General features: G+C 38.1%; 1 protein-coding gene across 1 annotated transcript in view; it reads right to left on the bottom strand.

Moving 5' to 3' along the window:
- PRKAG2 (protein kinase AMP-activated non-catalytic subunit gamma 2) overlaps positions 1-12,915 on the bottom strand; it is a 205,445-nt gene that overhangs the window by 4,902 nt on the left and 187,628 nt on the right. The window contains exons 8-14 of the mRNA XM_081163991.1: positions 12,661-12,719; positions 6,825-6,870; positions 5,329-5,383; positions 4,435-4,561; positions 2,465-2,630; positions 1,427-1,464; positions 90-236 (exon numbers count right to left, since the gene is read on the bottom strand). Coding sequence (XP_081020117.1) covers positions 90-236; positions 1,427-1,464; positions 2,465-2,630; positions 4,435-4,561; positions 5,329-5,383; positions 6,825-6,870; positions 12,661-12,719 — 638 coding nt within the window. The remainder of the gene's footprint in view (positions 1-89; positions 237-1,426; positions 1,465-2,464; positions 2,631-4,434; positions 4,562-5,328; positions 5,384-6,824; positions 6,871-12,660; positions 12,720-12,915) is intronic.

Below are 12,915 nucleotides of genomic sequence, written 5' to 3'. Positions count from 1 at the left end.
ATCATCCGAGTCCTTCTTTGAAATTGTGTTAGCTGGAATTCTGGTTAGCAACACTACTCAGAAATGTGTTGTGGTCCAAGAATTCTCACCTCAGCTTTAACTATCCGATCCACGATGGTCTCCAGTGTTTCCAGCTTACTGCATTTCACAACACCTTCAAAATACTGAGAGCGGTGTTGTAGGGCTTGTGTCACTGTGATATCTAAGTTATTATAAGTTTTTTCAGCAGCAAGATTCTGAAAAAAAGTGATTACATAAGACTCTTTTTTAAAAACAAAACAAAACACCCAATGTATTATCCCCGTATATCAGGAATGTGATGCTACTAAGATCACTTCAGAAATGGACCAAAAACCCAGTCCTCCAGATACGCCAAGAGTACAATCCAAATAAATATGTGCAATGTTAGGATGCACAAACATATAACATTATGACCAAGCTTGCATGCCAGTTAGGAGGACTATAGTGCCTCTGCTAAACATGATTGGCTCTTTGCAGATTAATGTTTCCTGATCTCCAAACCAAGTTCAGGATATCAGGAAAACCCAGTGAGCTTGCACTCCTCTCCTTCCTGTCTCAAATGGGTAGTCCTATTTCCTTTCAGTTTGCACCAGATTTCCACTTTAATCATGGTTGCAAACTGTGGATTAGTGCAAATTAGTGTGTAAACCCATAATACTAATCATAAAAAGGTAAAGGACCTCTGACAGTTAAGTCCAGTCGCAAACGACTCTGGAGTTGTAAACGACTCTGGAGTTGTGGCGCTCATCTCGCTTTACTGGCTGAGGGAGCCGACGTTTGTCTGCAGACAGTTTCCGGGTCATGTGGCCAGAATGACTAAGCCGCTTCTGGCGAAACCAGAGCAGCGCACAGAAACGCCGTTTACCTTCCCGCTGGAGCGGTACCTATTTATCTACTTGCACTTTGACATGCTTTCAAACTACTAGGTTGGCAGGAGCTGGGACCGAGCAACGGGTCCTCACCCCGTCGCGGGGATTCAAACCACCGACCTTTTGATCGGCAAGCTCTAGGCTCAGTGGTTTAGACTCTAACACTTATCATAGATGGCTACAGAACTCAAATTGAGTGGTGGGTGCTCACAGAAGAGGGGAGAATATAGGAGCATGCTAACCTATGATATCCCAATCTTGATTAGGAGATGGGGCACCATTAGGTTTGCACCGAGTAACAGACTGCAGTCTTTTGTTGGTTGCCAGCTGCTCTCTCCTCTCCAAGGAAATTTACCTCCCCACCCCTCTAGAAGCACTCATGGAAACCATCATAGGAATAATTGAAGTTAGAGACTAACATAGAAATATAAGGAACTGAAGAGCAAAAAGGACCATTCTACTCTAGGAAAAGACTCTGGGCAAAAGTGAGAGATATAAAATATATTTTAAAAGATATAAAACATGTAAATACTTACTATTACATCAAATTTGGAATAAATATCTACAACTTTTCCTAAAAACAGAAGATAAAACAAACTTTATGTTGGTAATTAAGCTATAAAACCAAATACAATACTCTATATTAGCCTCTGTCAACCTGGTACAAATGTTTTAAGAGTACAACTCCCACCAGTCCCTCACCAGCACAAAGACTGCTCTATACAAATTAAAAAATTGTTCAGTAGCACCTTAGAAACCAACTAAGTTTGTTCTGGGTATAAGCTTTTGTGTGCATGCACACTTCTTCAAGAAGGATGTAAATACGCCTAGAAGTTGTATTAACAGATTTACAGCTTGGTCCCATGCTTGTTTATTCAGAGGTCATGGGGTTTACTTCCATAATGTGTATATGACACACACTAGGCCTGTGATTCTGTACATGCTTACTTTTGACTCAACAAGTTATAGTGCAGGAAGAATCCATATAAAAAGGTGAACATATTTTAGGAAACAGCTAATTTTTAGCTTCAATGATTTCAGCACAGAAAATAATTAATGGGAAATTTCGCCTTCCTTACTCAAGAAATGCAAAAGCACAATCCATCTGCACTTTTCTGTACATTATATTGGAATGGAAGGAAAATAAAATTACTCCAGAGGTATAATAAAAATAGAGGTGCAAATCAGGAGTAATTTTATTGAAGTGAAAACACACAACTGAAAAGAGAAGCAAAAATATATTTTGTTCTAGATCCTATAGGGTTTGATGAGAGTGGAAAAGGGATATGTGCAAATGTGCTTTTAGCTTTAAATGATAATGAAAAACAAGATAACCAAAACAGAATGGAACCATTTTGTTCTATTACAGTCTCCTAGAAACGTAATTAATTCAAGTGAGATGACAGAGATGTTATGAATAAAAGATTGATCAAAGGGTGATAAAGAAGCTTTTTTCTCCTTTTATTTTTTCCCATTTAATAAGGCGGCTCAGATAATTTAGCACTTACAACAGATAACCAATGGCAAAATAAACTATTTCCTTCTGAACGATAGCCATTTTACTGAATACAAACCTGACTCATCCACAACAGGTAGTGCTGATATCCTTCTATCTACAAATATATTCAATGCTTTAATGATCGGAGTGTCTGGGTGTATAAAGGCGATGTTGTCATATGTTCCTATCCCAAGTTCATCCAGATTTTGCTTCATAAAGGCAGGCTTTGGCATTTCTGACACCTAGAAGAAGTAAAATACTACTTGTTTGACAGGCATATTTTACCATTTTTAAGCTACACAGCTCACACAGTTTAAAAAATTAGCACGCAAGGAATTTCCTTATCATGTCTTTCAACTGGTAACATATTTTAGTAGCCTAGTAAGCTTAAGATTAGTGGGCAAAGTCAAATGTGTTAGAATGAAGCTAATACTGTCTTTGAAGCTGAACTCTATTCTGGCATTCTGTCCCACATTTCTTGCCCATATAGGGATGCCCTGAACTGGGAAAACACAATAAATATCCAATATACAGTAACACGTTCGCAGCTTTTATAATTGCAGCATGGATTGCAGTGGCACAAGTGTCCTTGGTGTTTTAAAGATGTAGCTTATGAATGAAACTGCACAGTTATCATTCAAAGCTTGCTGCTTCCTTGTCCAAGCTTCACAATGCAATTATTAATGCCTTATATAAGGTTGCATGCTAGAACTTCTGAGTGTCGTATAACCCAGGCATCATTTGGACATGTTTCTGCAGCTGTGACATTTAGCACACTGAATTTTGCAGGAGAGTTATGAAAGGGATAGCATGTCTAAGGAGTTTTACTAGCATATCTTTTTATTGTACCAATTACAGACAAGTGGAACCTCCAAGAATGTTGCAGTGTATCCTCGCCTCTTAGTAGGAATGCTCCTGGACAGGTTTTCAGCCAGCCAATCATGACCCTGTCCATTCTACATTTCTATTTTCCAACAATCAATCAATATTCTGTGCTTATTGAGCATGCTCAGTCCTCACTGGGCTGTTTTGTGGTTTGTTTTTCAAAATGTTCTGCTTCTGCAAACCTCAGAGTTCCTCTGAGCATGTCAATACCTCTTTCCTTTCTCAGCGCCCCAGTTTGGCTCCAATCCTGTCTCTGAACTCAGTGGTGAGCCCTATTATGAGAATGCAAAGTTTGCATAGATTTTTACCATGAAGGTTTCTTGGCAGTAAACACTATAAAGTAGCTGCCATCTGAATACCCTGTAAACGCTATTTGCACGACCCATCCCAATACGAGAATTATTATTTTTTTAAATAATGTTTAATACGAGAAATTTTGCCACAGGAAATGTGAGACAACAAAAACCATCCATGTGGTCATTTGATAATTTTCAACTATAATCTCATTATACTCCTAAACTTTATAAAAACCTAGGAAGATCAACTACAGTTTCAAGTGACTGAACTAGGCCAGATGACTGCAAATGAGGCAAGCCAAGCCTTGGATTTGCACCCTCTCCTCCTCTATGAACAAGAAATGAGTGGAAGCTTGCACTTTTCACTAAAATAAAAACTTAAAGAACTGTTCCTTATTCAAACTCCAGTAGGATAAAAGAATCCAGGATCTTGTTAGAATAAACTAAGGTTCCAAGTTTGTACGTAACAGGAAACGGTGCTTTAGTCTGCAGTGAAAGCAGAAGCTTTGATTTTCCTCTCACACATGCAAACCGGGTGATGAAGTGTCACCTGCAAAAGTGACTGGATTATTTAAGAGTCTTTTCTGAGACTGCTTGATTGCACAAGTCCAATTAAAATACTTCCTGCATAGTTATTATGGATGGAAACACTTTTATCACTGTAGTGCAGAGTAAAGGCCTGCTACCAACTGCATGAAGAGAGACAATGGGAACATACCTATTATTTCTGTACCAGTGTAAGTGTAGAGTATTCAAAGGGAATGGATCATATCAATACAGTTGTTTATAAAGACTTTACTAATGTAACAGTGAACTTTGTCTGTTCCAACATCAAGCAGTAATAGGAATTTATTATTTTACTTACAAAAAGCTGGAGAAACTTGAGGATTCTTTTATGGGTAAGTATATAAAGTGCATTTCCGCTCACTGGGTCAATAACTGGCAATCTGTGGATTCTGTTTTTGATCAGTGAATATACAGCATCAAAAAGGCTGAAGAGAAAGTTATTGCAACTGTTAGTATACTTTACTGTGATATCCGAAGACAGCTTTGATGATTTCCCCAAAGCTACACTCTACCAACTAAGTGATTTTTAGTAAATAATGTTGGAGGAAGTTGTGAAAACTGAGCTAAAGGACAGATGATTTCATTACATCATTGTTAAAGTAGGTATAGTACAGTTGAACATCAATTATTATATCAGATCCTGTCAGCCAAACAGGAAAGCTGTTAAGAGGGGAAAATGCTTTGTGATGGGGTGGGGAAAGAGAAGGTTTTACTTATAAGGACCTGAAGATTAGTAAGATTCAAATGCAAACTAAAATAGAGGACAATAACAGTAATAAACACAACAGCTTTCTCACTAAATGTCCTTGTGCTGGCTTGGAAGAGTTACACAGAATGGATGGTTAATTATGGCATAACAAGCTTCACTTATATAGTAATATACTAATACTACATACAGAAATACATGTAACTGGAAGCAGGAGTGGAAAGGAAGAAAACCTATGCCATATCCTCAGTATTTCTTGTGTAATCATGACCCCCCCCAAAAAAAATCAGATTCAAAAACCCCAAAGATTCTAAGATAAGCCATAAAGGTTCCTATCAGCAATTTAGAAACTTAATTGAAGTTAGAAACTTAGAAACACCAATTGCTAACATGCACTATCTGTCTTAGGGTGTCCCTTGCAGCTGTGTGATGGATGTATTAGCACAATTTACTTTTTAAGAAATCAAAAGTAGAAAAGCATCTTACCTGGCGTCTGGTGAAATGTTCACTAAAGGCTTAAAGGTTTCTTGTAAATAAAGCTCTGTATAATTAAAAACAAAACCAATGCTTCATAAATTAATAATAAAAAAATAGTATTTCATGAAATATCCACACACACACACCAGTGTTACTCTTAGCAGCGAACCCGGCATATGAAAGTGAAGACAATCAATGATTTACTAAAGAATGGCAGTGGTTCATAAGAGCAATCACTAGAGGTCACTATAATACTATATTAATACACATGAGTACCATAAAAGAGTAGATAGCAAAGGCTGAGCAGAGGGCATTTTAAAGAAGTGTTTCAGATTACTAATGTAAGTGCTTTTTGTTTTTAAGGCTGTCTTCTAAGGCACCTGCAGTAATAAATGAACTTCCAACTTTTTCTGCAATGTATAGCATGTCCTGAAGACACATCTTCAAGTTGAATATTTTTTGAAAGATCTTCAATTTTTTATCTAACATCATTTCCTGAGGAGTGAGTTGGTAAGGTGGAAAGAGGCAAAGGGAGGCAATTTATATTTATGAAAATATAAATACAAAAAGCCATTATTACCCATATTTAAATCAAAACATGCAACATGTAATAATTAAAATTTACACCACCAGTCAGAAATATATAACACATATAGGTGAATGTTATTGTGATATTTCATCTTGCAGTGATTGTTAAAAAAACACTTTTCAATAAACTTGCCTGGTGATCATCCTCTCTTACAACATGAAAGTTTTGTAAGAAATAACACATTCACTCATATGAAGATGATAATAAAGAGTTTCAGGGGGATTTCCAAGATAACTCTTATCATGTAAACTATTCACCGTTTTAAAGTCCTCCAGCAATAGATGATCCTTCAAATATCCCAAAAGCAATATTTTAGGATTCAACAAATCATATCCAGTAATCTCTTTTACTACTTCCATTACTCTTGCCAAAATGAGGACTTGAGCTTTTCCAAAATACCTGCATTAATTTTGTCTCTAAAGCTTTACACCTCCAACTCCTACCTTCCTGTAATTTTATCCTTCCTGCAAAGAAAGACCTTAATATGAGCTAATCCCTTTAGAATTTTACAGACTACAAACAGACTTGAGCTTTTCCCAAGATATGAGCAATTAGGACGGATTCCAGCACTCACACTTGTGTTGGAATCTCTTCCACAGCCCATGGCAGAGCCCAAGTATATCTGGGTTCTCAGGCTAAGGGAACATAGGAAACTATTCCTGAGTCAGACCATTAGTCTATGTAACTCAATATTGTCTACACTCACTGGCAGCGGTTCTCCAGGGTTTCAGGCAAGGTGTCTCCTGGCCCAAGCTGAAGATGCTGGGAATTTAACCTGAGATCTTCTGCATGCAGAGCTGATGTTCTACCACTGAACTATATAGTCTTTCCCCTATTAAGGACAACACATAGTATAGTACTGCATAACAGGTTTGTGAATCATGTTCTTAGTGCATATCTTTCAAAGGGTACTTACCCCTCCATGTTTCAATCTTGTGCTCCTCCAATTCATAGATTTGTACCTGCAAAGAAAAAAACAGGTTTAAAGCTCAAATCTTTAGCATATAATTTTAAAATGGCCAGTGAACTAAAGGCTATCTACCTTCAAGTAATTAGGACTGAGGCACATAGTTAATATGCTGAGATTAACTATAGTAATATGGGTGACTTTAAAATGCAATGAAAGGCTGACAAATTGGAAACTAAACCCAAATCCTGAACAAATACTTAGATTTTCTGCATACACAGCCACTGGAATTGACAATTACATTCTAATTTGAATCATTTTCTTATGCTCTGTTGCAAGCACATTACAGCAAACAGGAATTAAGGGTGGTGGGAAAATACTAATTGCTAACGCCAGCCCTGGGATGAACGAGTTCCTCATCTGCATGTTTTGAAAATGAAATTTTATTTTCCTACACTAATAAAACTAATCAGAGCACTTGGCTGAAAAGTGGTTGAAATAACCAGGTATAGAATGAATTGCTAACAAAATATATTCATTCTGCTGTCAAGAAAATAATGAAAAAAATCTTGCTGAAGCAGAAAAGTTGGGCATCTTCCATTTTCTTATGTAGATTAAGATTACATCATAACTTGAGTGTCAGCAGCAGCCCCTTATCCCCATCACTAGCTGTGTACAGTTATGGGTAGTTACATGCATTCTTTACAAGACACTTACTTTAAAATTAAGTTTGAAAATGCCACTTTTGATTTGTCATATTCGATTAGAAAATCGGGAGCATTCCACAGGCTCGGAAACTTCCATCCTTCCCTGGTTAGTGTTCCCCATACTGCAGCATTACATCTGCGTTAAACTAAGCAGTTTTCCATGTCAGGTAGAAACCCTAATTTCAAAGCTAACTACAGTTAATGCTAGTGCAGACAAAATGCTGCAACATAGTTAACACTAATAAGGGAAGGGAAGGAGATTGCAACACATGCCCAGTAGTGTCGTGTGTGCTTGTCCAAGATGTGCAAATGAATCTTCAAAGTTATACTGGCATATCATTGTAGAATCTTATACACTTGTGTGTGGTAAAGGCCCTCTCTGCACACTCATTTTGCACTAACATACATATGCAGATCCACTGTATCATCCCTACCCTGACATAAAATTGCTACCAGACCCCAAGATAACAGGAGGAGCAAAAGAACTGGAGATTCCAGAATGTTACACTTTTGAGTTCAGCATCTTTCCCTGCAGTTCCCAAATAACATTAGCAGAGGTGGGACAGTGAATTACAACTTTGCCATCTCCTGACACTATGGCACCATGCTTCAATAATTCAGAAGTTGGGGTTAAAAGAGCTCTTGAATGTTGAATTTTAGACTGGGCTCTAAAGAATGCAAGCCACAAGAGTTAAGAAGCATATTTCATTTTCTCTGCCTAAGAAATCTTCTTTAAAGGGAATGAATCTTTGCAGCACCCTTTAAAAACCAAGTACCAATTTTGGTATATAGAGTTTGACTTGTTGACATTACTGCAACAGTAATGATTTGAGTAATGGCAGGAATGTTTGTAGCAATGGAAAGAACTTGAACTTTGTACAGAAATCCCTTGGCATGGGTGCTTGGCACTCTAATGCAAAATAGAAACTCTACTTATAATACTCCAACTTTCCTCATGATGGGAGTAAAAAAACCCTGAATCCATACACATCAGCAAATATGGAAAACACTTATAAGCTATTGGAATGCATGCAACTCTTACAGCAGTGGTACAGCTGGATTTTATTGCCTTACAAAAACGATCACTCCCTTATTTGATGCTGAAAATGCTGCAGTGCTAATTTAAAATTCCTGGCTCCTCTACAGACCCATGGTTTGCAAATCAGGAGTCATGCTCATTAATGGTGCTCCCTTTCCTTCACTCTCCAGATGTTACTCCTTTTTTCTTCTTCTTGAAATTCACTTCAACAATGCAAACTAGGCGTCCTTTGTAAAACAGAAGCTGTATTCATATTTGAGCTGGGATCATCAATGAACATGGTTTGTGCCTGTGAATATGTAGCATGAAAAACAAGGAAGGGAAGGGGACAATAACTCTGGAGAGGAAGTAACTATGGTTTCTAGGGAGTTAAAGTTACAAAATGCACCCATCTAATGATTCTGAAATTGAAATTATGGTTTTCAAAGTGCAAAAAGATATAGTGCTAAGTTTACACTTAAAATTCACAAAGTTGCATTTCATCTCTCATCACATCTACCCACTGTGTCGAACATAATGGCCCATTCAAGGTTTGGCGGATTAGGAACATGCCACAGGCTCATATGTTTCCCCTTTGTGGATTCCCTCCTCCATTTTCTGGTTGCCTCTATTCAATTATTTACCCAATTCAGATTACAGAAAACCAGAAATGGAGGAGAGTAAGCAAAAAGGGCAAATGTATGCCTGCAGTTTATGCCTGATCCTCCAAACCATTATATGAAGGATTGTTTGAACTGCGCCAAATTAATTATATTTACACCATGATTAATTCCATTCACTATTTAGTGAATTTATGGTTTCAGTAACTGACAGAGCAAGACTATTCATTTTCAGTGAGTTAAATGTCTGACGGTCATTTATGCAAAAATAAAGAACTTTTGCTTCTCCTGCTGCAACAAATTAAAAACAAACAAACCTACAATTAATAGGTACTTTTCAGAGTAGCCTTTTCAACTATTCAAATATAATAAATTCTTATTGCTATTTCTTTTAGAACAATGGCAAACTTCAATGTCAAATAACTTGTTGACTTTGTTTAGCAACTGAAGGATTACTAACAACAAACATTCCCTCAGCCAGAAATAGCCAACTTAGTGCCTTCCAGTGAGTGTGAACCAAAACTCCCAACATCCCAGACTACTGCAGCTGCTGGCTGGGGCTGATGCAGTCCACAAAATCTGGACGGTACCATGTTTACACCATGTGTTCTAGACAAACTAAGCCAAGATGGGGAAAATGTGATTGAAGCAATGCTACAAGCAAAAAACCAGCATTGTTGAAGAGCTACAGGCAACTGTTACCTAAATTCAATAAATCACTATGATGCTTTTGGTCACAGTAGAACAGCTACATCAGCGCAACAGAAATGCATAGGTCAGCACTATCCTGGTGATAAGTCACCATTTGACCAGCATAGTTTTTTACTAATGTGGTAAATTTATTTTGGGCTATAGCACTGAGATTGCTTGGGGGCGCTCCATCCATGAAATTTCATCCACATAGCAAAATAGAACTCTTCTCCCTAACATCTAGATTTCTAAATGTGTAGGGAGGAATATTCAGCAGAGAAAGCCTCCAAACTGCAGTCTAAAGTAGTACAGCCCTATCACCTCCGCAGGAGAAGGGCCATAGATTAGTTGTAGACAGCTGTTTTGTGGCACAGAAACAGTGAAGAAAGCTAAAGACAGAAGCAAGGACCGGGGACAATTAACATATGCAACATCCTAGGAATCAGTGGAAATCTAAGCACCTGACAAGTAATAGGTATCTGTTATAAATAGAGCCCTGCAGCCAAAGATTTAGCAGGTACAATTCAATGGGAAATCCAGCCCCAGTTCCTTTTCAGGCTCCTTGCCCAACTATAGTTTCCAAAGCTCTGTTTCATACCATTGTGTCCAAATCTGATAAGATTTGCCTGACTTTAGGCTGGGTGAGAATTTCCCAAAACTCTCCTTGGTACAGGATTGTTAATTAACAGGGTTTTGCCTAGCCAAGCCAGTATTGGGAGAGCTGGATACATAGACAAATGTGTGTCATGGCTGACAGGCATCATAAAAGGAAGCATTTGACCCACTGTGTCTGTGCACCATTCCAGCGATAGATTTCTTTAGGATCAGGCTGTATACTCGCAGGTGAAAGAAATCTAAATTTTCACTGTCTCTGTTCCAACAAAATGCATCAGGTACACAGGGAAAGACAAGTAGCAGATCAGACTTAACTACCAAATGGTCAGCTGTTTCCTCTCCTTGCACAACTTGATCATTTCCTGAAAAAAAAACTAACAAAGGAAGTTCTTCTCCTTAAAAGTGCACCAAAAATGGTTTCCCCCCTATAACTGAATTTATATGGTTCCAACAATATGCTCTGTGCTTGACTGTAGGGAGAACTGGAACTTACTGGCATTAAAGCACATAGGAAAGTGCATTTCAACCTTGTATGCAAGGCAGAAGACTTTCAAATTGGAACAGTTGGCATGTTCAGATAAAGCTGCTATGCTGAAACAAACAACAGGAACTAACAGGCTGGATACCAATCACGATTGCTATGTAGCAGATATATCCTGGATCCCAGCAGCATGCCTGTACAACTACATGCAGTTCCCACTTACCAAAAACAATGTGTACCCAGGAAATTGTTCATTAGGCAAGGGTTTGCATAACAAACTGGTGATTTCCATTATTTCCTATGTGAACATTTCTAACCCATGATCTCTCTCCCCTCTCCCACCATGTTTCTTCATAAAAGGGCTGCAGCCAACCAGGAAAAAAGAGACAAAGACAAAATTAATTTGTCCACTCTCTTTCCTTCCTCCCTCTCTCCATGGTTTCTGTCCGAAAATGTCTGCTGCAGACCAACAAAGCACAAACAAGGAAGGAAGTGGGCAAACTCCAGTTGTTTGGATATCAATCAGCTTTGTATGTAGAAAGATTTGGGTATTACTATGTTCAGATAAGTGAAATTTTTGGATAATGAGCAGGTGGATAAGTGGGATCTCTGCATATAAATTTGTGTCCTAACTTCATATTATGAAACTGTGGAGGGGTTGGCTCATTTCAGTCTTACAACAAACCTAGTGCCCTAGAGTGTCTTGCCCCAGGAGAACTAGTTATTTTCACAGTTAAACCAGCCTTTGAATCAAGGTATCTGCAGTCCAACACTTATTCCATGTACTAAACCACACTGGCTCCATTCCACTGTGCATATTTTCTGCATACTTTGTGTTACATCCATGTTATTTCTGCTTTTTATATTGGTTTGTGCATATCATTTTATAACTACCATGGTTAAGCCAGCTACCCCATGCACCAGAGAAATAAAAAACAAACTCCTTCAGTATCAGAGACGTGCAATTATCTAAAGCAGGGGTCAGAAACTTTTTCAGCAGGGGGCCGGTCCACTGTCCCCCAGACCTTGTGGGGGGCTGGACTATATTTTTTTTGGGGGGTGAAGGAATTCCTATGCCCCACAAATAACCCAGAGATGCATTTTAAATAAAAGAACACATTCTACTCATGTAAAAACATGCTGATTCCCGGACCATCTGCGGGCTGGGTTTAGAAGGCGATTGGGATTTAGAAGGCGGATCTGGCCCCCGGGCCTTAGTTTGCCTACCCATGATCTAAAGCGATGTGTCCGAAACTTTGGTTTCCGGGTTTTTTTTAAACTACAACTCCCATCATCCCTAGCTAGCAAGACTAGTGGTCAGGGATGATGGAAACTGTAGTCCAAAAAGAGCTGGGGAGCCAAGTTTAGGAAACACTAACCTAAAGTATCAAGTTTGATATAAAGCCAGGAATAATGGTTCTTATCATCTCTCTTATTCCTCACTCCAAAGATGGGTAACTGGGGCACACAATAACTAATGAGTGATATAAGATAAAGAAACCTTTGCCCAAATACCTACAAAAAAGGTGGGGGTCTTAATTTCACATGTACCATTCAGCAGCAAAACTTTCCTTCCTCTTCAAAAGGCAGCATTCTTTCAACCACCCACCCAATTACAAAAAAATATATTATTATCAAATATATTGTTATCAATGCTTTTATTTCAGGGATACAGTTTCACTAAAGATAATTTTATTTATGAGGTTGTACCTACCATTGGAGACTTATAGTATCTATGCAGTATATTAATGAAATCTGTAATAGTTAACATTCCTGTAACAAGAGAAAACAATGCAAAATAAAGACTCAGATCATATTTAGACAGTTTTTAATTAACAAATTAAAATAAATTAAATACTGCATCCCTAATTGATAAAAGTTCCAAAAAAATTTCCCTAGTGTAGCTTGGAAATATGAGTGTACATGACACTGCCTGCCTTTTACAAGAATCACCAGAGCTACATAAACA

This window comes from Podarcis bocagei (assembly GCF_964188305.1).
Source record: "Podarcis bocagei genome assembly, chromosome: 12".
In the NCBI taxonomy this organism is placed as follows: Eukaryota; Metazoa; Chordata; class Lepidosauria; order Squamata; family Lacertidae; genus Podarcis; species Podarcis bocagei.
This window is presented reverse-complemented; position numbering and strand designations above follow the sequence as displayed.